The sequence below is a fragment of the Rhinatrema bivittatum genome, chromosome 1 (assembly GCF_901001135.1).
Source record: "Rhinatrema bivittatum chromosome 1, aRhiBiv1.1, whole genome shotgun sequence".
NCBI classification, from domain to species: domain Eukaryota; kingdom Metazoa; phylum Chordata; class Amphibia; order Gymnophiona; family Rhinatrematidae; genus Rhinatrema; species Rhinatrema bivittatum.
The window spans coordinates 594,613,066-594,638,596 of record NC_042615.1 but is presented as its reverse complement, the minus strand read 5'-3'; the positions used below and the strand labels follow the sequence as shown (position 1 = coordinate 594,638,596).

The 25,531-nt window shown below is 43.8% G+C and overlaps 1 protein-coding gene across 1 annotated transcript in view; it reads left to right on the top strand.

Annotated features, from left to right (window-relative positions):
* The window catches only part of LMNB1 (lamin B1), a 71,786-nt gene that overhangs the window by 41,799 nt on the left and 4,456 nt on the right, over window positions 1–25,531 (top strand). Inside the window, exons 6-10 of the mRNA XM_029619377.1 lie at window positions 2,032–2,252; window positions 14,335–14,560; window positions 20,053–20,157; window positions 20,589–20,708; window positions 20,840–20,941. Of these exons, the coding sequence (XP_029475237.1) occupies window positions 2,032–2,252; window positions 14,335–14,560; window positions 20,053–20,157; window positions 20,589–20,708; window positions 20,840–20,941 (774 nt within the window). The remainder of the gene's footprint in view (window positions 1–2,031; window positions 2,253–14,334; window positions 14,561–20,052; window positions 20,158–20,588; window positions 20,709–20,839; window positions 20,942–25,531) is intronic.

Sequence of the window (25,531 nt, the reverse complement as noted above, 5' to 3'; positions counted from 1 at the left end):
GACCTTGAAGACTGCATTCCTAGTGGCAATATGTTCAGCCCGTCGCATCTCCGAGCATCAAGCGCTATCCTGTCAGGAACCATTCCTCAGGTTCACACCGGAATCCATACAGCTACACACTGTCCCCTCCTTTCTTCCGAAGGTGGTTTCTCAATTTCATCTAGACCAAACCATCTTGCTGCCATCTTCAGACGAACATAAGGACTCAGAAGACCCATGCCTTCTTCGCCATCTAAACATCGGCAGACTCCTAGTCCGATACCTGGAAAGATTGGAATCTGTATGAAAGACGGACCACCTATTCGTCCTTCACAGCGGGAAGAAACAGGGGGAAGCGGCCTCACAGGCAACCTTAGCCCGCTGGATCAAAGAAATTATCAAGGCAGCCTACGTAGAGGCAGGGAAACCTCCACCTCTACAAGTCAAAGCCCATTCTACAAGGGCCCAGGCAGTGTTCTGGGTGGAAACCAAGATGCTGTCGCCTGCCGAGATCTGTCGGGCGGCGAAGTGGTCCTCCATACCTTCTCCAGGTTCTACCGCCTGGATGTCCAGGTCCGGGAGGACACAACCTTTGCAAGGGCAGTTCTAAGAGGGCCACGGGCAGCTGCCCGCTCGGTTCAGGAGTAGCTTTTGTACATCCCATTGATCCTGAGTCCATCTGCTACATGCTAGGAAATGGAGAAATTACTTACCTGATAATTTCGTTTTCCTTAGTGTAGACAGATGGACTCAGCAACCCGCCCCACAGCTGCCCCGGAATCCGGGAACCTCAGGTGACAAGCCCCGAGAACAAGACAAGCATGGGTAAGCCAGGTATTACCCCTAGTTCAAGACACCCATAATTGTTGGGTGTTGGCATTATCCGTTTGAGTGCACTGGTGGTCTCCAATTGGAAATCAGTTGAACCAGTCCTAGTTAATCAAGTTAACCAAGTTATTAAAGCACACATATATCCACAATTGCTTTTCGAGGAGAATACTGAAGAGCAGAGCCTCCTGCACGGGTATATGTAGGCTGACGTCGGCTTTGAAATCTGACTCCGTCTCCCATCTGCTATCAGGAGTACACTATACAACTGAGCTCAACCCGTGAAAGAGCCATATCCCTTGGAAGCCCCAAACTCTGGAACTCGCTCCCAACCGAACTAAGGACACAACCTAACTTAAAAACCTTCAAGAAAGAACTGAAAACATGGCTGTTCACCAAAGTTTACCAAAACATCCAATGACAAGGACAATCGATCTTCCTATCAAGGACACACCATATTAATGGACCTCTATACATCCTTTCCTCTGAACTATGTTAACTTATAAACTTAACCTTATCTATATATCCTGCTGCATCCATGTGAACCCGAATATGTCACTTTACCTGTTCTAAATAACCTCCTGCAACCCTCCAAATTGATTACTTACAACTTTAATTTAAGTAATTAGTAGGGATATCATAATATACATACTAACATCCTAACATACATTTAATTCATCGAAGCTTGTAAACTGTTATGATGGCGAAACCGAATGACGGTATATAAAACTCAATAAATAAATAAATAAGCATAGTAAAAGGTACCAATGTGCTAAATTGACCCTGTATTTCTGGAGTCTTCTGTGTCAGGAAGAAAGACTTCCCTAGGCAGGTATTGTATGTGTGTATTCTATTCAAACAAGCATTTTGAGATTGGTAACTAGTTAGCAGGTTGTATCAGATATTCACTATTGCTGCTGCTGAGCTAGGTTAATTTTCATAGGCATGTCCTCTACTCTAATTTTAGATAGTCAAGATTGATGTCTAATCATAACATATTTATGTGATGTTTTAAAATTTTATGAATATCTTTTTGTATCTCACCTTGAACCATGGATAAGAACGGGTAACAAGTTTAGTTGGGGTTTATTTTTTGTTGTTTTTTTAAATAAATATACATATCTTTACATATTTATAAATAGATTATAGATATGAAGTATATGCAGTTCCCAGTAATCAATGATGATTTATCAATTATTTTTTTAAATATATATCCTATTGTAGTCAAGAGCCTGGCATGAACGGATGCAAGAGCTGGAGGACACCCTGGCTAGGGAAAGGGAGACCTGTCGGCAAATGCTGGCAGAGAGAGAGCGAGAGATGGCGGAGATCAGAGACCAGATGAAGCAGCAACTTGACGAGTATGAACAGCTTTTGGATGTGAAGCTGGCTCTGGACATGGAGATCAGTGCATACCGCAAACTCTTGGAGGGTGAGGAGGAGAGGTAAGAGAGCTTAAGGCTAAATATTTATAAAGCCCAGCGCGCACAAAGACAAGGAGATGCGTGCATGTTATAAAATCGGCGTGTTTTTTAAAATCAAGCTTTTAGTGCGGCTACTGAGCAGTTTTGTCAGTGCTTTCAGGTCATTATTAATATCGTGGTATATATTTGATTTTCAGGATGTGGGGTATTTTTATAATAATTTTCTGAAAGCTGTACATATATCCTAAACTATACTCTTTATAAGTCTCCAGGGTTGGTTATTGTGATTTTTTTCCCCCCCAGTATATCTTGGCTATGAGAATGCCTTCTTAATTTTAGAGAACACAGATTGTGAATGATGTGTACTATGTTTCATGAAAAACATACACTCTCCATGGACAAGCAGGGCTGAATTAGTGGGTGACCTCATCTGATGGCACCAAATGGACTTTTCTCTCTAGCTCAGATGATCATACACATGGGAGTTCCCGAATAAACACTGCCTCATGATCCTCCTCAGTCGTCGTCCTCACAGCTACACGCACATGTACCCTCTCTTACTAATACTTTTTAGAATTTCTGATGAATTTTTTTTTTTCTTTCAGTTTTCTTTTCTCACTGCCTTTCTCCCCTGGAAGCCCCAACTCAGCACATTTCATTTCTGTATTAAAAAAAAAAAAAAAAAAAAGGTCTGCTACTGTTGACTTGGTCTGAACCATGATGTGGCCAACTATCTGTGACAGAATGTTCCCAAGGGCTAGGAAGAATCGAGCCTACTGAATGGCTGAACTCTGCCGAGCCCTTGGCCACAGGCATCGATCCTCTTCCCACTCATCTGGCTCAAGTAAGGATTCTTCATTTGATGCCCCCTCCCACACACACACACACTTCCAGGCCCCTCCAGGTTGTCAGGATCTTGGGATTAAGCAAATCTAAATGATGTGGGGGTGCTGTTACATTCTGGCTTTGTGCCACATTTCCTAACCTCTTCCCCCATGAGGAACCCCGAGGTTCCTCATAAACACCGCTGCTCCTCGGAAAAGTCTGTGCACTTAGGGGTAGATTTTAAAAACATACGCGTGCACGTCCATGTGTGTGCGCTACCCGGCACGCACACATGGACGCATGATTTTATAACATGCACGCGCTGGCGCACGCATGTTATAAAATCTGGGGCAGCATGCACAAGGGGGGGGGGGGTTGAAAAAGGCAATTTGTGTGGCGACAAGACCAGGGCTCCCCCAGTTTCCTCCTCCTCCCCCCCCCGCCCACCTACCCTCCCTCTTCCCTTCTCCTCCCCGACCCCTTGAAAGGCCGTATCTTTTTTTTTTTTTGTTTGTTTTTGAATTTACACCAGTCAGCAGGCTGCCTCCAGCTCCACCCCCGCCCCTCCCCAGACCACCTCTTTTCTTCGGCCTGGCTCTTGGGATATGGGTGACCTGAATGCTTTGCAGGGAATTGCCTTCCAGATTCTTTCTTCCCTGTTGGACCAAAAGATACCAGTATCTCTGTCTCACCTGCTATTTCCTGATCCCAGACCAGCTAGGCCTCTGGAGGACTCTTTTTGATGGCCAGATGCCAGACTTAGACTCTACAGATCCCATTCACTCCATCCTCCCACTGACTTTCATGAAAACAATTGTGAAACCACCCTCTTGATGCTCTTGAGGGGGGGTGCGGTATTGCAAGAGGATGATCCTGTTCTAGTGTCAGACGAAGTTTCTCCTTCAACAGTGGCCCAGCGGTCACAGCAGTTTCTAGATTAAATTACAGAGCTGGTGAAGAGTAAGGTTTATTTTTCTCCTTCTTGATAGACAGTTTGAAGAAAGGCATGATGCAGCTAATTCTATCCAAGCTGTCTGCCCTCAAGGGAGTTCCATCTGGAGCCCTAGATACGAGACTTTCAGGGGTTTCTGCTCTGGATGCTTTTGGTGGAGGATCCGGGCCTTCCTTGGAAGGTGCATTGGAAGGTCTAGGCAGCTGTGATCCAGGAAATATTTTTCCTCTAAGGAGATTGGGGCCAGAACCCTGATTGCCTTCATCTTCACTAGAGTCCTGGTATGCACATCTATTAATCTGAAGAGGATGGGTCCACTGTGATTCTGTCCGAGCACCGCCCCCTCCCCCCTCACTGGAGTATTCCTCCCCCATTTGAGGATCTCATCTATGCCAAAATCCTGCTAAAGCTGAGCAAAGAATTGGGAGTCGATATTTTCCAAGATACTGACCTCAGAATAGAAATTTCTGGTATCCTAAAGATTCTGCAGACACTGATGGAGCCCACTACAGATCTTGTGGGACCTATAAATCAAGATGTAGGACACTCTTATTATCTATTATCTCAAATACAGGGTTCAACAGTCCCCTGGGTTTGAGATAATTCAACTTCCCCACCAGTCAGTGGTGGCTGAATCAGCCTTGAAATGACCCAAGAAGACTGTTTTCTCCAATATTCCACTGGGAAAGACCCAAGGTCGCTAAACAACTTCAGTAAAAAGTTGTTCTACAGCACCATGTTAAATGCATATATTGCGGCTCATCAGTTGTACTTGGTACAATACCTGCATGACTGTGTGAAGAAGCTTAAGCCTCTGATCTTTTCCTTGGAAGGGGGGACATGAGCATTACTGTCAAATCCTCCTAGATAAAGAGGAATTTCAACATCACCTTTATATAATCTGTGAATGAATCCTTTACCACCTCAGCTTGTCCTCTGCCATTGCAATTGCAGCTCATCATGTGGCCTGGCTTTGGATTAGTAGCCTAAGGAAAGACATCCATAAAAAACTAGCTACTGTTCTTGCGTAGATGACAGTCAGAAATACAGTTTCTCAAATAAAAGAACTCCTCTTATGGCCTTTCAGAACAGAGCCCTGTTCACACTGCTTTCTCAACAGCTTCTGGTGAAGGGACACCAAAGGGAGCGGTGATAATTGAAGCAGCAGTAATAGGCCCAGTCAAAACCAGTCCCTAGTTTTTGACAATTCTGGAATCTCAGAGCATGGATCCCCCTGTTGGAGGCAGGATCCAATTATTTCAGAACAAATGGGGAACATCATCAAGAACCAGTGGGTCCTCAGGAGTATGTAACCACTTGCATTTCTCCCATACCTTGTGCTACTTTCAGCATCCAGTCTTCTATCCAGATCCTTCTCACACCCTCAGCTATCTATAGAGGTGGTAGCGATACTTCATCAACAAATGATAGAACCAGTTCCCCTGTGGGAATGTGGCCAAGGGTTCTACGCCTGATATTTCCTTATACCAAAAAAGTTGGGAGACCTTGGACAAATCCTGGATTTACGAAAACTGAACAAATACATTCTGTGGGAGAAGTTCAAGATGAATGCCCTTCACACTATTCTCTTCTTTATCCAGCTGGGAGACTGGATATGTGCCCTGAATATGAAGGAAGCTTATGCGCACATCCCAATCCATCTGACTCGCTGACTGCTCGGTAATATTTTTGTTAACATTCTCCAGAGAAAGAAAAGATGTATTAATCTCAGCCAGAAATGTGTATGCATTTTTAATGGAAGAGTTTCTCCTCATGGTGCAAAACCAGTTCCCTGATCCGTGGGTTGGGTTTTTTTTTTTTTTTTTCATGAGTTCCCAAGGACTTAATAAAATACTTATTGTACTTATTCTCCGGTCTCTGAATCTCTTCAGTGCGAGTCCAAGTGCTATTGCTGCATATACATAAATCGAAAACAAACTAGTTTCCATTCATCTATTGGTTTCCAAATTTATGAAAGGTCTGTTGCATGCCGAGCCACCAGTTTTGAAACCCATTAATCAGTGGTACAACTCTTGAAACTTCCATTTGAGCCCCTGGAGTTGGCTCCATTGAAATTCCTCACTTGGAAAGTAATATTCATTGTAGTCATCACGTTGCTAGACGAGTCGGTGAATTTCAGGCATTGATTTCTTATTCTCCATATCTTCAGTTCTTCCACAATACAGTAGTGCTCTGCACCCATCTGAAATTTCTTCCCAAGATGGTTTCTGCCTTTGATAAAATGAGAAAAATAGAAAAAAAACTGAAAGGTGCAGCTACAAAGGTTGAGTGTACAACAGGCATGGACGTTGTTTAAAAAAAACAAACCATCTTAGAAGTACAGTCTAGATGATTTCTGCACATTAAGAAAGGTGGAAGGAAGGCCAAACGATTGCTGATATGGCTAAAAGGTGAAGTGAAAGAGACTATAAGAAGACAATAAGAAAAAGTAAGCATTTGCAAGTTAAATGTAAAACATTGATAAGACAGGCTAAAAGAAAATTTGAAAAGAAGTTGACCATTTAGGCAAAAACTCAAAATAAAAACTCTTAAAACTATTTTTGAAGCAGGAAGCCTGCGAGGGAATTGGTTGGGACTATTAGATGATCAAGGGGTTAAAGGAGCACTTAGGGAAGATAAGGCCATCGCGGAAAGACTAAATTAATTCTTTGTTTACTGAGGAGGATGTTGGGGAAATACATTTTCGGAGATGTTTTTCGAGGATGACTATTCAGATGAACTGAACCAAATTATGGTGAACCTGGAAGATGTAGGAGGCCAGATTGACAAAATGAAGAGTAGAAAATAACCTGGACTAGATGGCATACACTCTAGGGTTCTGAAAGAACTAAAAAATGAAATTTCAGACTTATTACAATGAGGGGTCGAATTTTAAGATCCGTGGGCTTCCATATGTGCGTGGTTCCTGCACATGGATGCACGTTGCCGTGCACATGTTATAAAATATTACATCCGTGCGCACATGCGTGCCGGATTTTAACATCTGCGCAAGTGGGGGCAGGGTTTTTTTTTTTTTTGTTTTTTTTTAAAGCAATGCCCGGTGACGCGAGTAGGGCTTCCCCATTTCCCTCTCACTCCACTCCAATGAATGAGCGGACTGAGAGGGAACTTCTCTATACTCCTATCCTAACCTTCCTACCTTTTCTCTTCTGCTCCCTGACCCCTACCTCCTACCTATTAGGTACAAAATTAAAAAAAATTCTTTCTATTCCCTTGGAGGAGCAGTAGACTCCCCGGCACATCAGCTAATGGCACTGTTCCAGTCCGCCCAGACCACGCCCCTACCCTGCCCCTTTCTTTGGGCCTAGCACTTCGGCACATTATGGGTGTTACACACGTGGCTGGGCCCTTTGTAAAATGCGTGCAGCACGCATAACCTCCGTTTTTTAGGCACGCGGGCCTTTTAAGATCGTGCCATTAATTTGTAACCTATCATTAAAATCATCCATTGTGCCTGAAGACTGGAAGGTGGCCAATGTAACCCTGATATATAAAATGGGCTCCAGAGGTAATCCAGGAAACTATAGACCTGTGAGCCTGACCTCAGTGCCAGAAAAAATCGTGGAAACTATTTTAAAGAATAAAATCACAGCACATACAGATAGACATGGTTTAATGGGACACAGCCAGCATGGATATACCCAAGGAAAGACTTGCTTCACAAATCTGCTACAGTTTTTTGAAGGGGTGAATAAACATGTGGATAATGGTGAACCGGTAGATAAATACTAATAAATAAATGTATTTGGATTTTCAGAAGGCGTTTGACAAAGGCCCTCATGAGAAGCTTCTCAGAAAACTAAAAAGCCATGGCATAGGAGGCAGTGTCCTTTTGTGGATTGCAAACTGGTTAAAAGACAGGAAACAGAAAATAGGATTAATGGTCTGTTTTCACAGTGAAAAAAGGACAACAGTGGAGTACCTCAGGGATCTGTAACTGGACCGGTGCTTTTCAATATATATATATATATATATATATATATATAAATGATTTGGAAAGAAATACGATGAGTGAAGTGATCAAATTTGCAGATGACACAAAATTATACAGAGTAGTTAAATCACAAGTGGATTGGATAAATTACAGGAAGACCTTGTGCGACTGGAAGATTGGGTGTCCATATAGCAGATGAAATATGTGGACAAGTGCAAGGTGAAGCATATAGGGAAAAATAATGCTGTATTTAAATGAAGTTGGGTTCCATTTTAGGAGTTACCACCCAGGGAAAAAAAACTGAGCATCATAGTTGACAATATTACATTTAAATTATTGACTCTGTGTGCTGTGGCGGTCAAAAAAGCAACAATGTTAGGAATTATTAGGAAGGAAATGGTAAATAGGAGGATGTCATAATACCTCTGTTTCACTCAATAATTAGACGCACCTTGAATACTGTATGCAGTTCTGGCCGCTGCATCTCAAAAAAGAGAGAACGTACAGAGAAGAGTGACAAAATAAAGGGCATGGAACAGCTATGAGGAAAGGTTAAAGAGTTTAGGGCTCTTCAACTTGGGGAAGAGACAGTTGAGGGGCATGGATACAAAATCATGAAATAATTAGAATAGGTAAATGTGAACCAGTTATTTACTCTTTCGGATAATACAAGGACTAGGGGGCTCTTTTTTGAAGTTCCCAATTAGAACATTTAAAACAAATTGGAGAAAATTCTTTTCACTCAACACACAATTAAGCTATAGAATTCATTGCCAGAGGATGTGATTAAGGTATTTAGTGTAGCTGGGTTTAAAAAAGGCTTGGATAAGTTCCTGGAGAAGTCTATAAACTGCTATTAGTCAATACAGTGTAGCCACTGCTTGTTCCCGGCATTAGCATGGGATCTATTTAATGTTTGGGTACTTGTGACTTGGATTGGTCACTGTTCTGTTGGAGACAGGATACTGGGCTTGAAGGACCCTTGGTCTGACCCAGTATGGCATATCTTATTTTTTATGTTCTTATGTATAGGATGTAAAAGTCTTTCACACATTGGACTGCAAAAGGGAATTGGCCTACTTAAAGAGAACAGTCTCATCGTCAAGCTTCTCAGCTCTTTGTATTCTACAATCCTCATAGACTGTGAATAGCGGTTGCTAAATGTACCATTTCCAGCTGGCTAGCAGACTTATAATGCATTATTATTCGCTAGCTAGACTTCAAATAACAAGACTCCATCAAGGCTCATCAAGTCAGAGCTATGACTACTTCTGTTGCTTATCTGAGAGCTGTTTCTATTGACATCTGCATAGCTGCAGCTTGATCTATGAATATAATTCATGTCCCTCTAGTCTGGGCGGTCTCTCAAGAGTTGACAGTAACCTTCGACAAGCAGTTTTGCATAACCTGTTTACTGAGTAGCCCACTCTTCATGGGGGAGCCAGATTGCTTTTTTCATAAATGTTCTGCCAGTGCAGCCCTCAGCTTAGGATTCCCCACGTGTCATAGCTAATTGAACCCTGCTTGTCAATGGAGAAAGCAAGTTTGCTTATTGTAAACAATGTTCTCCATAAATAGAAGAATGAATTAGCCGTACTTAATATCTGCTCACCTCCCTGGAGAGTCTGCCCTGCTAAAATTTGGCTACAAATGTACTGAGGAGGCTCATGAGGCAGTGCTCATGCACATATGCTCAGAGTATAAAAGCTCTGCTGAGCTAGAGAGAGTGGTTAATTCATCCTGCTGTCTATGGAGAGCACTGTTTACGTAAGCAAACATACTTGTACCAGAATTTTGAACATTTGGGGGCCAGTATTCGAAGATCCGATTATCTAAGTTAGCCAGATTTTAATTATCCAATTATCTTAGAATGGATATTCAGCAGCATGGCTGTGCTGCTAAATATAACTGGATAAGTGCTAGTTAACAAGATAAGTTATATCTGGATAATGTTAGACCTGCTATTGAACTGGTCTAACTTATTTGGTTAAATTAATTCGATAAGGCTGAATATAGGCACTTACCCGGTTATGATAACCAGAAAGGTTACCCTGCCTTGATCCGCCCCCAAGATATTTGGCTATCTACTTATCTGGATAAATACTTATCTAGCTAAATGGCGGACGCGGAACATAGCTGGATAAGTCCTACTTATCCGGCTAAGTAGCATTTAAATATCTATCCCTTGAGGTCTTAGGTGTGAGTGTTTGTGCAAAAAATAAATTAATTAATTGGCTACAGAAGAATAGCTAGCTACTCCACAAAGTAGATAAGAAAACAAAAAAATAATCTCCTTGTATTTCCTTTATTTTAGCAAACAAAAGTATTTTTATTTAAAAATATTTATATTCTGCCTATAATGGATCACCGTGCTAAGCAGAATACAATGCAAATTTGAAACATAAAATAATGATATATAAAATTTCAACAAAATCAATACATTACAAATCAGGACAACAAAAACAGACTCAAGACAACAAAATAATGCTTCCAAGCTGCTATAAACCAAAACACTATGCACCCAATTAAATACTTTGTAAAAGACACTTATATATCAATAATAATTCCAACTCACATACAAAGTGTCCTATGTATTAGTTTTCCAAAGATATATTTCAGATTATTAAAGGGGAAAAACCTCCTCTATCAAGGAACTTATGTTCATAACGATAATTATTTAAAGAAAATTTGTAGGGAAGAAAGAGGAATGTTTCATAGAACTTCAAAGCATTACTGGCTTGTAATGCTGAATATCAGTTTTAATCATGAACTTTCCACCTCCAACCATTTTTTGAATTTTTTGTGAATTTCAAAGTGCGCTAAAATTTTTTAAAATTAAACTATAAATAGCAGTGGTAAGTTAGAGTGACGCCTGATAAGTGATAACACCGACTTATATTCAGACGAATTTAAAGTCCACCCGACTTGTATTCAGAAAAATTTAAAGTCCACCCGACAAGGCTTTGTTTCTGACCATGAAAGGTCTTTCTTCAGGGGATGTAAATTAATAATGCTGATAGTCGGATTACTTATCTTAAAGATTGTTGCTCCAAAACTCCAAGATTTTCCATACCACTCCGAGGCTATAAGTTATTTGATGTTCTGTTAACCGAGCGGATGCTTCTGGTTGATGGAAGATTAACTTGAGAACTCTTTCCTCCACTGCAAATTTCTTTAAGAAGCTGCCGCGAGCCAAAATGCTTCGCTTTATTCCATCGTAATATCTCCAACGCTCTCAGGAAACGCTCAACATTGAGCAGGGTCAAGGCAGGGTCCATTCACAAGATAGAGCACCACAGGGGACTAGTTCTACTAGTTACCCCAGATTGGCCAAGAAGACCATGGTACGCGGACATGCGAAGACTATTGGCGGGAAATCCTCTGCGTCTACCGCCATACAGGGACCTTCTTCAGCAGGGACCGATCTCCCACGAAGACCCGGCTTGATTCTCTCTTACGGTATGGCCCTTGAGTGACTAACCTAAAGGAAGCGTGGCTACTCAAAAGCCATGATTGACACCCTGCTCCGAGCACGCAAGTTCTCCACATATCTTTCTTACATACGGATCTGGAGAGTATTTGAAGCTTGGTGTGAAGACCGCGCCCTCCTTCCGAGGACAGCCAAGATTCCCATGATCCTAGAATTCCTACAGGATGGCATGCAGAAGAGGATGTCGCTCAATTCCCTCAAGTCGCTGCACTGGCCTGTTTCAGGTCCGAAGCGAATGGCATCAGACTATCAACTCATTCTGATGTGTCTCGCTTCCTGAAAGGAGTTAAAGAACTCCAGCCACCTCTAAAGTGGCCGGTGCCTCTATGGAACCTCAACCTAGTACTAGACTTCCTAGCAGGGGAGTCCTTCAGACCAACAAGCGGTCTGTCTCTACGCCTCTTGACCTTAAAGATTGCATTCTTGATCGCAGTATGCTCACCTCGGCGCATCTCCGAACTTCAAGCATTATCCTGTCGAGAACCGTTCCTCAGGTTCACCCCAGGCACCATACAGCTGCGTACGGTACCATCCTTCCTTCCGAAAGTGGTTCCCAGTTCCATATGAACCAGACCATATCCTTACCATCACCAGATGAACACAGATTCGGAAGACTCACGCCTCCTTCGCCACCTGAATGTCGGCAGTTTCCTAGTCAGATACCTCAAGAGATCGGAAGCCATGCACAAAACTGATCACCTGTTCATCCTTCACAGCAGGAACAAACAAGGGGAAGCGGCATCGCGGGTGACTGTAGCCCGCTGGATCAAAGAAGTCATTAATGCTACCTACATAGAGGCAAGAAAACCATTACCTCTACAGGTCAAGACGCATTCTACAAGGGCCCAGGTAGTCTCCTGAGCTGAAACCAGGCTGCTTTCGCCAGCCGAGATCTGTTGGGCGGCGATATGGTCCTCCCTACACGCCTCCAGGTTCTACCGCCTGGATGTCCAGGCCAGGGAGGATACAGCCTTCGCAAGGGCAGCACTAAGTGGGCCAGGGGCAGCCTCCCACCTGGTAGGGGAGTAGCTTTTGTACATCCCATTGGTCCTGAGTCCATCTGGCTATACGCTAGGAAATGGAGAAATTACTTACCTGATAATTTTGTTTTCCTTAGTGTAGACAGATGGACTCAGCATCCCGCCCACAGCTGCTCCAGAAATAGAGAATCTCGGATATCAATCTCGAGACTGTACGGGTAAGCCTCGGCCTACCTCTATGTTAAGACACCCGCAGTTACCTAGGTGTCAGCATTTATTGTTTCAGCGCACCGGCGGTCTCTAGTGCCAAAAATTTCTTATATATATAATCAGTTGAACCAGTTCAAAGTTAATCAAGTATACTCAAGTGTAATCAAGTATCAAGCAACATATATCCACACTGGCTTTTCGAGGAGAATACAGAAGAGCTAAGCTTGCTGCACGGGTATATGTAGGCTGACGTCAGAGTTGAAATCTGACTCAGTCTCCCATCTGCTATCAGGAGAGCACAATACCCGTTGGTCTTGAGTCCATCTGTCTACACTACGAAAAACGAAATTATCAGGTAAGTAATTTCACCAGTTGTGCCTCTTGGATAACAGAGAGCCCTTAGCAGATGGAACCTCTAGTAAAAATTTACCCAAAGAGCTTAAGGTGCGAGAAGGATTATACATAATAAGATGGCAAGATAGGAAAGGCCGTCCTGCTTCACAGATTTTAAAAATTAAAACTAAAATTTTGAATTTCACTCGCCTCTTTACAGGGAGCCAGTGCAATTCATATAAAGCGGGGTTACGTGGTCCCATCGATGCCCACTCATTACAAGAAGGGTAGATGAATTTTGTAAGACCTGCAAGGCCCTAACAGAGGTGGGAAGCCCAATATACAGCAAATTGCAGTAATCAATAACTGTAAGCAGAAAGGATAATATGTTTTAAATATCGAAGCATATGTAGTTTATAATAACCTGTTCTAAGCGTCTGCTGGATATGGGGTTTTAAAGGAATGTCTGGAATGTTAGTTGTTTTTTTTTTTATCAGTTCAAGTCTGAGTCCTTAAACTGGATGGATGTGCCCATCACTGAGAGAATTTAAATTCAGTCTAGCCAAAAAAATCACCATGTCTTGAAAAACAGATGTTGAATATTAGTAAAACTGAAGCCATCTGGTGGTTCTGACAAATCCAGCCATTAATACATTTAGATTCATAGTGAAAGTTTCCCTGATGAAGATTATATAATACACACACACACACACCACACTCCCCTCCCTGTTTGTAGAGCATTTCTAAATACAGAAAACCTCACCAAAATGACCCAGTAGTTATGATCTGTATGCTCAGAAAACCAGACAATACTTGTGTATCATTCATTTCTTTTTCATTAAGAAAAGATATCTAAAATATTTAAAAAAATTGAAGTTAATAAATGTGAAGTTCTTTATGCTCTTAAAAGGTCATAGTTACAATGGTGGGAAATTCTTCCTTTCTGTCAGTGCATACTGAAGTACTCCTTCCATTCAGTGCAGTCCTCTCCAGGCCCTGGATACCAGTGGGCAATGAAAAACAGTGGATACCGCAGATGATTCAGCTGGGGGCACTGGGAGATGCCACCTTTCATCCCGTGTCTTGCAGACTATAAGGAACTTCATATTTGTCAAACTAATGATATGTTGTACAGTGTGTCAGGGGTGGCCCATTCCAGTCCTCAAGAACTGCAAACCGGCCTGGATTTCAGGATATCTGTAATGAATATGTATAGGAGAGAGTGACAGACACCTCCTCCAGTGTATGCAAATATCTCATGCTTATTCATTGTAGACATCCTGAAAAGCAGGACCACAGTGGCCACCCCTGCTGCATGTGATAGGTGTTGTGCGACTAACTTGTTCCCTTGATTTTAGGCTGAAGCTCTCTCCCAGCCCTTCTTCCCGGGTGACAGTGTCCCGTGCCTCCTCGAGTCGCAGTGTGCGCACAGCCAGAGGCAAGAGGAAGAGAGTTGATGTGGAAGAGTCTGAAGCCAGTAGCAGCATCAGTATCTCCCATTCCGCTTCTGCAACTGGGAATATCTGTATTGAGGAACTGGATGTAGATGGGAAATTCATCCGCTTGAAGAATACCTCGGAGCAGGTGTGGGAGGATGACAGGCTGTGTGTGTGTGTGTGGGGGTTTCCTTTGCAGGTTAATATTCTTGGAGAAAGGAGTGTAAAGGAGTTGGATAGAGAGAGCTGCAGCTGGAATAGAAAGATTAGGACATGTAATAGGCTAAATGTGTAGTCCTACCAGGACTCAAGGCTTAGCTGAACCCTAGAAGAAAAGCCATAGAATCAGAATATGTTCTCACCAAGATGGAAGGAAATCTTGTGGGTGGCTTGTTTAAGAAGCATTTTTGGTAGCCACACTTTTCATCTTAAGCAAAATGTAAATACTGGGGTTCCCTTTTGGCAACAGAAATATGGCAGTTTGAAGAACACTGAACCGGTTCCGTCCTTAAATACCTTCATGTCTATGCCGTACACTCTGATTGCTAAATGGACCTTTAACAGCAGAGTGTTTTTCTATCTTTTTTTTCTATCTTTCAAAACCTGTGAGTTGGGGAGATTTTTTTTTTTCTTTTTAAGATAGAAAATAAATGAGAAAACTGTGGAAGAGATAATGCAGCATCAGGGTGTAATGTCAGCCTAATGTGCTGTAAGTCCATGCCATTCCTAAATCATGCATTTCCAAGCATGTAGACAGATGGATTCAGGACCTGTGGCTCTAAACAGGGATACAGAGCACAGGGACCTGTGGCTCGTAACATCATACAAAGGACTGGCGTGGACAGAGCACTGAGGACTGTAAAAGACTGTTGCTCAGGGAGAACCACAAAACCAAACAGCTTAAAAGGGTTTTTTTTTTTCAGTAATTGGTTTAATGAGCCTGGCATTAGGGATAGCCATAAGAGTGTCATGAGCTAAACAGGCTAAAGAAACTATCTTTACCTGAGACAGAGAGAAAAAATAAGTAAGTTAAAGATGGAAAAGCAGGATTTCCAGTGGGTTTATGCTCCCCTGCCAGCACATGGAGACGGAGCAAGCTGCAGTGACTCCAACCTGCCAGTGTTCTTAGTCTCCAGTAGATGGTGGATGTGCATCTCTCTATGGGGATTATGTCAAGCTTTTTGGAAGGAGAAATTTGAAATTCTAAATTCAGGAACAGAAAGCCCCATTCTCCTGCAGTTCTACCTTAGGGTCCCCTCCCCAAGTTGAGAATTCCTGAGGTGATTTCCATGGTCCCTCAGAGGTGTGCCTTGGTCCGGTAGCTGGATTTCCCGTGTGGACTTAACTGCTAGTTCAGCTGAAAGGCAGCGGGTGCAGGAGGCCCTCTCCACCCGCAGCCAGTAAGCGCTGAGCTCAGGAAAGCTTTAAAAAAAAAAAAAAAGTTTTAACCTGAATCAGACAGAGAGGGGTTTCAGGATTTCCTCATGTTTCTGTGCCCAATGCGCCATACCGATATTCAATCCCGCTCCCATTGGGGTTGGGGAACTGGGCAGCCTGGCAAATTGAGCGGCACCCGGTGGGCTAGGCCCTGCACTTAGGCTTTTTTCTTGTATGCCGCGTGGTAGACCGCGGCAGCCGTTTTCACACACTCCTGTGCGTGTTCTGCTGCCCTCTACAGGCCATTGGTGTGCATAATGTGTCGGCTCTGCGCCTGCTTTGTGCGCTCGGTTTTTGGGTGACACTTTTTACGCGCACACATTTTTCCCTGAACCCACAAGTTATGCACGCACCTTGCCACGCTTTCTTCTAGGCACTTATTTTTTTGTGCGTATTCTCTTTTGAGTACGAGCGTTCCGACGCACGTTTACTGCTGTGATGGCGCCTGTAAGCAAGAAGCCTGTGTCTTCCTATTTGTGTTGCCTGCCATATTAGGGCTTCTCAGCCTGACCTGGCTTCTAACCTGTGTCGGCGCTGCTCAGAGACTCGGGGAGAGTTGTCTTCCTTTGATTTTGCTAAGTCTGGCTCTTCCCATTCTGATGATGGTTTGGTCACGGCCTTGACTGGGGGTGGGGGGGGGGATGCGAGATCTTGGTTCTCCCTTGACTGGCTCCCCCCGCTGGCGAGGGCAGTTCTGTGGGACCAGCTCAAGTTCCTTCTGGGCTTGGCCTGGACCTAGCTTCTTTTTCTTGGGTGGAATATTTTCAAGGCTCACAAGCCTTTCTACAGGTGCAGTCCTCAGCCGGTGGCTCCTCCCTCTTCCAGTCCTATGCATAAGTGCTGGAGCTCGCCTCTGCTCCCCGCAGGTGTTCCCGACAGGAATCCGGATGGCACTGATGACTGGGTTGATCCTGATTCCCTGGAAAATAGGGAAATTTCTCCAGGGCTGGAGCCGTATCAAACCATGTTGCAGTTCTTTCATAGAGATTAATTGCTGGCCCTGATTTCCCAGACATTGAAACAGCTGGGTGTCCCTGGTTTGGATGCCATGTCAGAACCAAGGAAGAATCATATTTTAGTTTCCTTTCGTAAAACCTCTTCTTTTCTTCCTTTGGATGCCATTCAGGAATTGATTTGATCTGGAATGGAATGCCCCAGAAGAAAATTTTAAAAGGGGTCGGACATTAGAAGGCCTGTACCAGCTGGATATGGCTGTGAGAGAGCATTTGAGTTTTGCCAAAGTGGATGCACTGCTATGGTGTCATCTGTAAGCGGACGATTATCCCCCATAGAGGGAGAAGCAGCCCTGAAGGATGTACATAATAGAAGGACTGAGGCTATTCTTAACCAAGCCTTTGAGGCGGTGGCGATGAATTTAGATTGCCTCCGGTTGTGCCCTAGTGGCGAGATTTTATCTGCTTCTCTCTTAGGAGGTTGATGAGTCTGGAGGGAATTCCAGAGCGGTTATGGAATCTGCCGCCCTTTTAGCAGGCACATTCTAAGATTTGGTTTGTACCTCGGCCAGAGGAGTGGCTTCAGTGATAGCGGCCAGGCATCAATTCTGGTTGCAAAATTGGTCAGCTGATGCAACCTCCAAAGCAGATTTGTGAAGACTCCTGGTAGAGGCTCCCTTTCGTCTTCTCCCACATGTAGACTTGTTACAGCAGGAACTGGTTCTTCACGAGGATCCGACTCTGTTCTGTCTTACAGTTTGGCTCTTGAGAGGGCTCACCTGTTAAAGCGTGGTTATTCATTTGCAGTGATTGCCACCTTATTCCGCGCTCGCAAGTTCTCCACTTCCTTGGCTTATGTGTGGGTTTGGAGCGTTTTTGAGGCCTGATGTGAGGAGCGGGGTGTTCTTCCTCGTTAAGATCCGTCTCATTCTGGGTTTTTTGCAGGATGGGTTGAATAAAGGATTGGCCCTTAATTCCTTAAAGGTGCAGGTTGCGGCTCTTGCCTGTTTCAGAGGCCTGGTGAATGGTGTTTCATTGTCATCTCATCCTGATGGTGGCCCATTTTTTTAAGGGAGTTAAGCATCTTTGGCCTCCCTTGAGTTTTCTGGTTCTATTGTGGAGTCTTAACCTGGTGCTGGATTTTTTTGGTGGGCCCTACGTTCTGATCTTTGCATAGCCTTTCCTTACAGTTGTTGACTTTGAAGACTGTGTTCCTGGTGACTATATGTTCAGTGCATCGAGAGCTGCAGGACTTGTCTTGCCGGGAGCCGTTCTTTCGGGTGACTGCGGGGGCGTTACATCTGCATTCTGTTCCAGCCTTCTTGCCCAAGGTAGTCTCAGACTTTCATTTGAATCAGTCTGTCTCCTTTCCATCCCTGGATAAGGTCAGGGATGCGGAGGAGTATTGCCTCATGCGCTGCTTAGATGTCAAGCGGCTTGTCATGTGGTATCTGGAGGTTTCTGTACCTTTTCAAAAGACGGATCCCCTGTTTGTTCTCCATGGTGGGAGTAAGCAGGGCGCTCCGGCATCATGGGCTACCATAGCTCGTTGGATTAAGGAGGTAGTCATGCTGCATATGTGGAAAGCCATTGCCTACTCAGGTTAGGGCTTATTCCATTAGAGCTCAGGCAGTGTCATGGGCAGAAGTTAATTTGTTGTCTCCCGTTGATATCTGCCAAGCTGCGACCTGGTTGTCCTTCAAGCTTTTTCCAAGCTTTATCTGGATGTGCAGGCCCAGGTGGATGCAGCCTTTGCACATGTGGTGTTGACTGGACCGCAGGCAGCCTCTCACCCTGTTGGGGAGTAGCTTTGGTACATCCCACGGGTCCTGAGTCCAAGTGTCTACACACTAGGAAATGGAGAAATTACTTACCTGATAATTTTGTTTTCCTTAGTGTAGACAGATGGACTCAGCTTCCTGTCCTCGGCTGCCGCATGTGTGTCCATAGTCCTGTGGGGTTCTGGGTCACAAGGGATTACTGGTAAGTGTTCATCAAGTCCCTAGCTTGGGGCACTTAGAATTTTACGTGAGTTCAGTGTTTATGGTTGGTTGAGTACAGTTTTGGTTACATGTTTTAATCAAGTTTTTTGCTAGACTGTCCATAGTTGCTTTTGAAAAGAATACTGGCAGGCTGGGGTCACTGCAGGGCTGTATATATTGTGATATCAGCTTGCTCCATCTTCATCTGCTGGCAGGGGAGCATAAGCCCACTGGTCCTGAGTCCATCTGTCTACACTAAGGAAAATGAAATTATCAGGTAAGTAATTTCTCCAATATGTTGATACAAACAGCAAGGTATTAAGTCATTATGTATCACTATTGCAGTAGTCTGTTCTCCTTCTCAGGCTATCAAACTGAAGAAATGTACTCCAAAATAGAGTAGACGAGCAGAAAAAACCCCACCAGCTCTATCAAGTCTACACCGTTATTGTGTTCATACAGCATAGATATATTCCAACTGCCAGTCATACAGTATGACTGGTTCTTAAGTCTCTTCTTATCCAGAACAGATTTTGTCTTCCCCAATTTGTGCTCTTACATATTGGACAGATGGGTATACAGAATCCCTGACTTAGTTCAGACCCAGCACCCCTCCCTTCCCATGTCTAAGCACAAGAATTGTTAATGATTGAAATAACTGTTGCCCAAACATCTGGCCTCCTAGCTGCCCTGCTTGGTCTGCCAGGCCGAAGGTGGTGTGTGTAGCAGTGTTTGTGATGGGACTTTGTGATTACTTTACTTGCAGCCTGCCAGACATACTCAGTAGCTACTTAATTCTGTCACTACAGACTGCCAGCCAGACTCTGCTGTGTGAGCACCTGTTTCTGCTAGGACTTCTAGTTTATTATTAACATAAAAGATTCAATGAATAGTCATTATTTGGAGATGAATTAGAGGGGTGGGTTTTTTGTAATTATATATTTTAATTCATGTCATGTATTTTACCTTCCTTTTATGATGATTTGGAAAGAGAGTAGTGCCCGCAGCTGCCATAAAGTATTGGTGAATGGTATATAACCAGTAACAAGTAAATGGGAGCAGTAAATAGATCAGAAATGTTTCACATAACTTTTAAATGTGTTTAATTCACTGAAGTAGTTTTCTCCCCTATTCACTTTGAAGTGTAAACACTTTGCATGATACCACGAAAGCAGAGAGCCATGCTCACTAGCAGCTCAGACCTGTCGTATGCTTTTTTTTATTTTTTTCCTTTTTTACTTCATTCTGAGTTTCCTGTTTCTTTACAGGATCAGCCCTTGGGGGGCTGGGAGATGATCAGGAAAATTGGAGACAGCTCTGTGAATTTTAAATTTACCTCACGATATGTACTGAAAGCAGGCCAGACCGTCACGGTATGTTAAGATGCATCTGTTGATTTCCAGTCAATGGGTGTCATGCTGATGTGCCTCCTAGAGGTTGAAGGTGTAATTGATAATTCAGAAGTAGAGGGGCCTGATGCAAAGATTACCTCTACTCTGTGCCTTGAGGCCGGAAGACCAGTATTTGAAGGTTTTGTTGTTTTTTTTCATATCTATCCACAGTATATAAATATAAATAAATATTTAAATAAAGCCCCAGGGAACTTTAGCAATTATGTACTTGAGTATCCCCCTCTGTTTCTCTCTCTCATTTATGCATAATTGCCAAAGTTCCCTGGGGCTTTTTTCTTCCCAAGTCACCAGCGACATGGATAAGTTTAGATTGCAAGGTGACATCAGCCCATAGTGCAACTTTCCTGCAATTGTAACTTTCTGACTCTTGCCTCGTTCGCTTGTCAAACCAGATCTGGGCTGCTAATGCTGGAGTGACCGCCAGTCCTCCCTCTGACCTCATCTGGAAGAGCCAGAACTCCTGGGGCACTGGTGAAGATGTGAAAGTTACACTGAAAAACTCTCAGGGAGAGGTACGACGCTGGATTGGGCTGTATACTTTTTTTTTTTTTTTTTTTAAACCCTTCATACTTTGGGGGAAAAGTATATGCTTGGCATGAATTTGCCTATGAAGCGTTTACTAAAGTTGGTCTGTCTATTTTAGGAAGTTGCTCAGAGAACCACTGTCTTTAAAACAACCATTCCTGAGGAGGTGGAGGAGGAAGAAGGTTTAGAAGCTATTGAGGAGCACTTTCGCTACCAGCAGGTACTGTGGACTTCTGTCGTATGAAGTCTGGCACGTCTCGTGTTTTTCTGAAAATACTTATAAAATGCAGAGCGCATGTTACAAAACTGTTTCCCTGCTTGACCGGTGATGCTGCGGGATTCTCCGCCTTGGAATACAGGCCTCTGTGAAGGATAAAGCACAGAACCTTTTCTAGGCAGTGACTGGATTGGATAAGCATGTTGACATATTTATTGCAGTACCATAATGTACATGTCTGTGATTGCTGATGGAACAGTTGCCTGGGGATAACCAGATGAAGTACATCGACTGGTTACCTTCCTCCCACCACCCCCTTCCCGCTCTGTAGATTTCTGAAGCTTAGCTTTCAGCGTTGTGCTACTCTTGCTGTTCTGTGACAACCTCATTTCTGCTGTGAAATGTTAGCAGGGTCGTCTTCTACACGGTTTCTACACGGTTCTTGTAAAAGCTTTGCACCTTTGAATGACAGTAGCAAGGAAAGCCTTATTCTGACATTGGAAGCTGTGGCCATGATTCTCTCTTACCTGGAACAGAAAGCATTTGTCTTTTTTTTTTTTTTTTTTTTAAACCCAGCGTTACTTGAATGCACAGGAACTATGTCCATATTGCAGACCTTTGTTTCCAGTGTGTAGGAATAGAGTAGGAACCTCCGTATAGGGACAGAGCTCTGCTAGAGCCAAAATAAAGCTAGGGAGCCTAATTTATTTTAATGGAAAAACAACTTGAGATGAAGCCATTTCATGCATAGTTTATACATCCAGTCAAACCTGATCTACTTTCCTTAGAGAAGCTGATGTAAAAGTGATAGCAGTAAGTTTGTAAGCTGTCTGTGTGTTTCTCCTGTTTGTGTGCGAGATCACTGGAAGACCTGTTCTGTTCTTTCCGGAATGGGGGGGGGGGGGTGCTGCGTGGGGGGTCCTCTGACGAAGCCGCCTTTTGGGAATGTCAGGCCTTCGCCATAACAGGCTTCCACTCTATATTCCACCTGCTTTTCTTGTGTTAGCTGTAAAAAAAAAATCAAACTAGAATGAAAGAAATGGTGATTTGCTAAATAATTGTGAGAACTACGCACCTGCACCACGTGCCTTTAAAAGGAAAAAAAAACAAATCTTCAGGTAGGGAGAAGGCGTGGGCTGGTGATTTAGAGGAGAGAGTTGAGAGTGACTAGGCTTTTTATAGCTTCAAGCAAGCCTCCTCCTCTCCCCTGCCTTGTGTACCCAGCAACAATTCAGCAGTAACAATACTGATCCTTCTTCCTTTGTGGGGGCAGAAATCTGTTCGGCAGGTTCTGCACCTGAGCTGCATGACTATTTCCAGAGGTGCACAGACGTAGAGGTTAACCAAAAACAAAAAATATTATGTATCGGGTGATACCTTTTTTATTGGATTATCTTAAAATACATTTCTTGACTAGCTTTCAAGAGCTCAAACTCTTTTCTTCAGATCGGAATTCTAATGAGCAAAAAAAAAAAAAAAGACATTACCTGGAGATATAAAAGTACAGTGAGGCTGCCATTAATGAACCGTAAGACCAAGGTGGCACCATGCAGGTTTCTGAAGTCTGTTGGGATCCAGTTTGGATGAAAGGCACGGTACAGCTGTCAGTTGTTACCTCTTGTCATGGCACCGTGCAGCAGTATTTACATCTCATCGCAAGTAGTTTTTGCCTCATGCATATTACACTGATGCATGATTACATAACATACATACAGGGGGTTAAAGTGGGGGGAAAATCTGGAGGCTGCTCTTCTCACTCCCACTTTCAAGGCAGTCTTTTTTTTTTTTTTTTTTTCTCTCCACCTCCCTAGGTTCTTCTTTTCCTGCTTCCCCCCTCCCCCCTCCCTTTTCAGCCATAGCAGGTGGCCGGCAGTATACGGCCTCGCCGAGTCTGTATGTTACAGTCCCCACAGCTGCATCACCCCTTCAGTCGCCTGCTTACTCTCGAGATGAGAAGTGTGCGTGTGTGGGGGTGGGGGTGGGAGGAGAAATAGCTGTGGGGCATAGGAGCGCATGCACTGTGTTTCCTTATGCTGCTGTCACTAATGAAGCTGCTTGTATTGGTGGGAGGTAGGAGGAGGGAAACTGAGCAGAGCAGGACCATAGGGAGGCAGTAGAACAGGTAGGGGAGGGGGAGGGGGGGGGTCACAGCTGTTGCCACCAGGGTGTTGGAAGAAGAATAGCAGGTTTTTCCAGCTGCTATTCTTTCTCCACCTGTCCTCGGGTAGTCTGGGGCAGAAAAAATGCTGCTGCTGCTGCTACTACTACTACATTGCAGCAAGTACCATCCGAGCCCTATATGCAGACACGTTTGTGACCTTACCGAGTGTTTACTACTCATAACAAATGGACTAGAAGCCAATACATTTGCTTAGACAGTAGTATATAGAAGAATTGATTTTATAACAAACGCACACGATTTACTTCAGTGATGATCTCTGTTTTTTATAATTGAGATGGCGGGACCAAGTGTTCCCTCCCCACCACCCCAGCTCCTTTGCTAACTTCAGTGATTGTCACACCTCCTGGTTTTCTTACGCAAGTTACTTTGTTTTTGCTAAAGCAGGGTAGGCGACCATAACGCAATCCTGTCTTACTGGGATTGACTGTTATCTAAGTAGCAAAATGAACAGCGGTCAAAAAAAAATGTTGCAACAAGCCAACTTTTCAGGGATAAATATATTATTATATAAATAAATAGATGGAAATCACTTGATCTTAATGTTCCCAGTTTTTTCGGGTTCCCCCCCCCCCCCCAAATGAAAAATGTGAAAAGCATCAGTGCATGTGTTAAATTACAAATATTTTGCCAGTAGATAAAAACAATATTGTTCAGGCAATATTGTTCATTGCCCACTATGGTCAAGTCGGACCCTCAGCTGGTGGCCTCTCCCTCTTCCACTCCTATGGTTAAGCACCTTGGCACGCCTTGATTCGCCACTGGTATCCCCCGGTGGGGTCCCAGAAGGCACGGATGATGAGGCAGATCCTGATTCTTTTGAAGATGGTGAAATTCCTCCTGCTTTGGAGCCATATTGAATCATGTGATGGTTCTTTCATAGAGATGAACTACCGGCCCTGATTTCCCTGACATTGAAGATGCTGGGAGTGCTTGGGGTGGATTCTTTGTCAGAGCTGAAGAAGAACTCCTTGCGTAAAGCCTCTTGCTTTTTTCCTGTTATAGGCGCCATTCAAGCATTGATTGATCTTGAGTGGGATGCCCTGAAGGCAAATTTCAAAGGGGGTCAGGTATTGGAAGGCCTATACCCTCTGGATCCAGCTATGAGAGAGCGTTTGCGGTTTCCCAAAGTGGATGTGCTTGTCTGTGCTGTATCTAAAACAGACGACTATCTCTGTGGAGGGAGGAGAGGCCTTGAAGGATGTGCAAGATAGGCTGATTGAATCTATCCTTAAGCAGGCCTTTGATGCAATGGCAATGACCTTGCAGATTGCTTCCTGTTGCACTCTTGTGGCACATTTTTGGCTGCTTTCTCAGGAGGTGGATGATTCTGGGGTGAATTCCAGAGCAGTTATGGAACCCGCTGCTGCCTTTTTGGCAGACGCGGGCTGTGATTTGGTCCGTACCTTGGCCAGAGGAGTGGCTTCGGTAGTGGCGGCCAGTCGTCGGCTATGGCTGAGGAATTGGTCAGCTGATGCAGTCTCCAAGGCTAATCTTATAAAAATGCCCTTTAAAGGCTCACTCTTGTTTGGGAGTGAGTTGGAAAAGCTGGCCAGAAGTGGGGAAAATCTCCAGTTCCCTGGTTACCGGAGGTTAAGAAGCAATTGCAGCTCCCCTTTTCTATGAGGGGTCATCTCAAGAGGTTCCAAGCGTTTTCGTCCCTACAGAAACCTGACCTTTCAGAGGACTCAGCCTTTGGGTAGGTCTCAGTCCTTTTATCCCCGACAGTCCAAGAGAGGAGCAGGCTCGGGTGGTGGACCATCCCGAGCTTCCCAATGAAGGTTTGCTGACCTACCTTCAGGAGGAGGAGATAGGGGGATGGCTTTCTTTCGTTTATCAGAGGTGGGCCAAGATCACATTGGATCAATGGGTCCTGGAAGTGCTGTGAGAAGAATATGTGCTGGAGTTTCACAGCATTCCTCAGGATGTGTTCATGGTGTCTCGTTGCCACTCCCCGCAAAAGAAGCAGGCAGTGGGGTCTACGCTTCTGTGGCTCCTCCAACTGAGGGCTGTGGTTCCTGTGCCTACATCTCAGGAAAATGATGTGGATGAAACAAAATTATTCAGACTAGTGTAACTGTTTTTATATACCAACATTCATTATGGATATCACATCAGTTTACAATAAACGAGAAACTACGCTTAAGTGGCATTTGACAGGTAACCGGAGAACAAATACATCCAATGCCAAGAACAATATATATATCTATATGATTATATATATGTATATGTATGGGGAGACAAACATGGAGAGTAAATATAAAGGGACCTATATACACAGCACTAAAATTACTTACAAGGTTGCTAATAATACACTAGGGGAAAAGTTATCAATTAGTTGCAGTAGCGAATGTGGATTGAAGTTGTGAAGTACAGAATAGAGCGTGGTATGGTATAGGATAGAGAGAGGTATG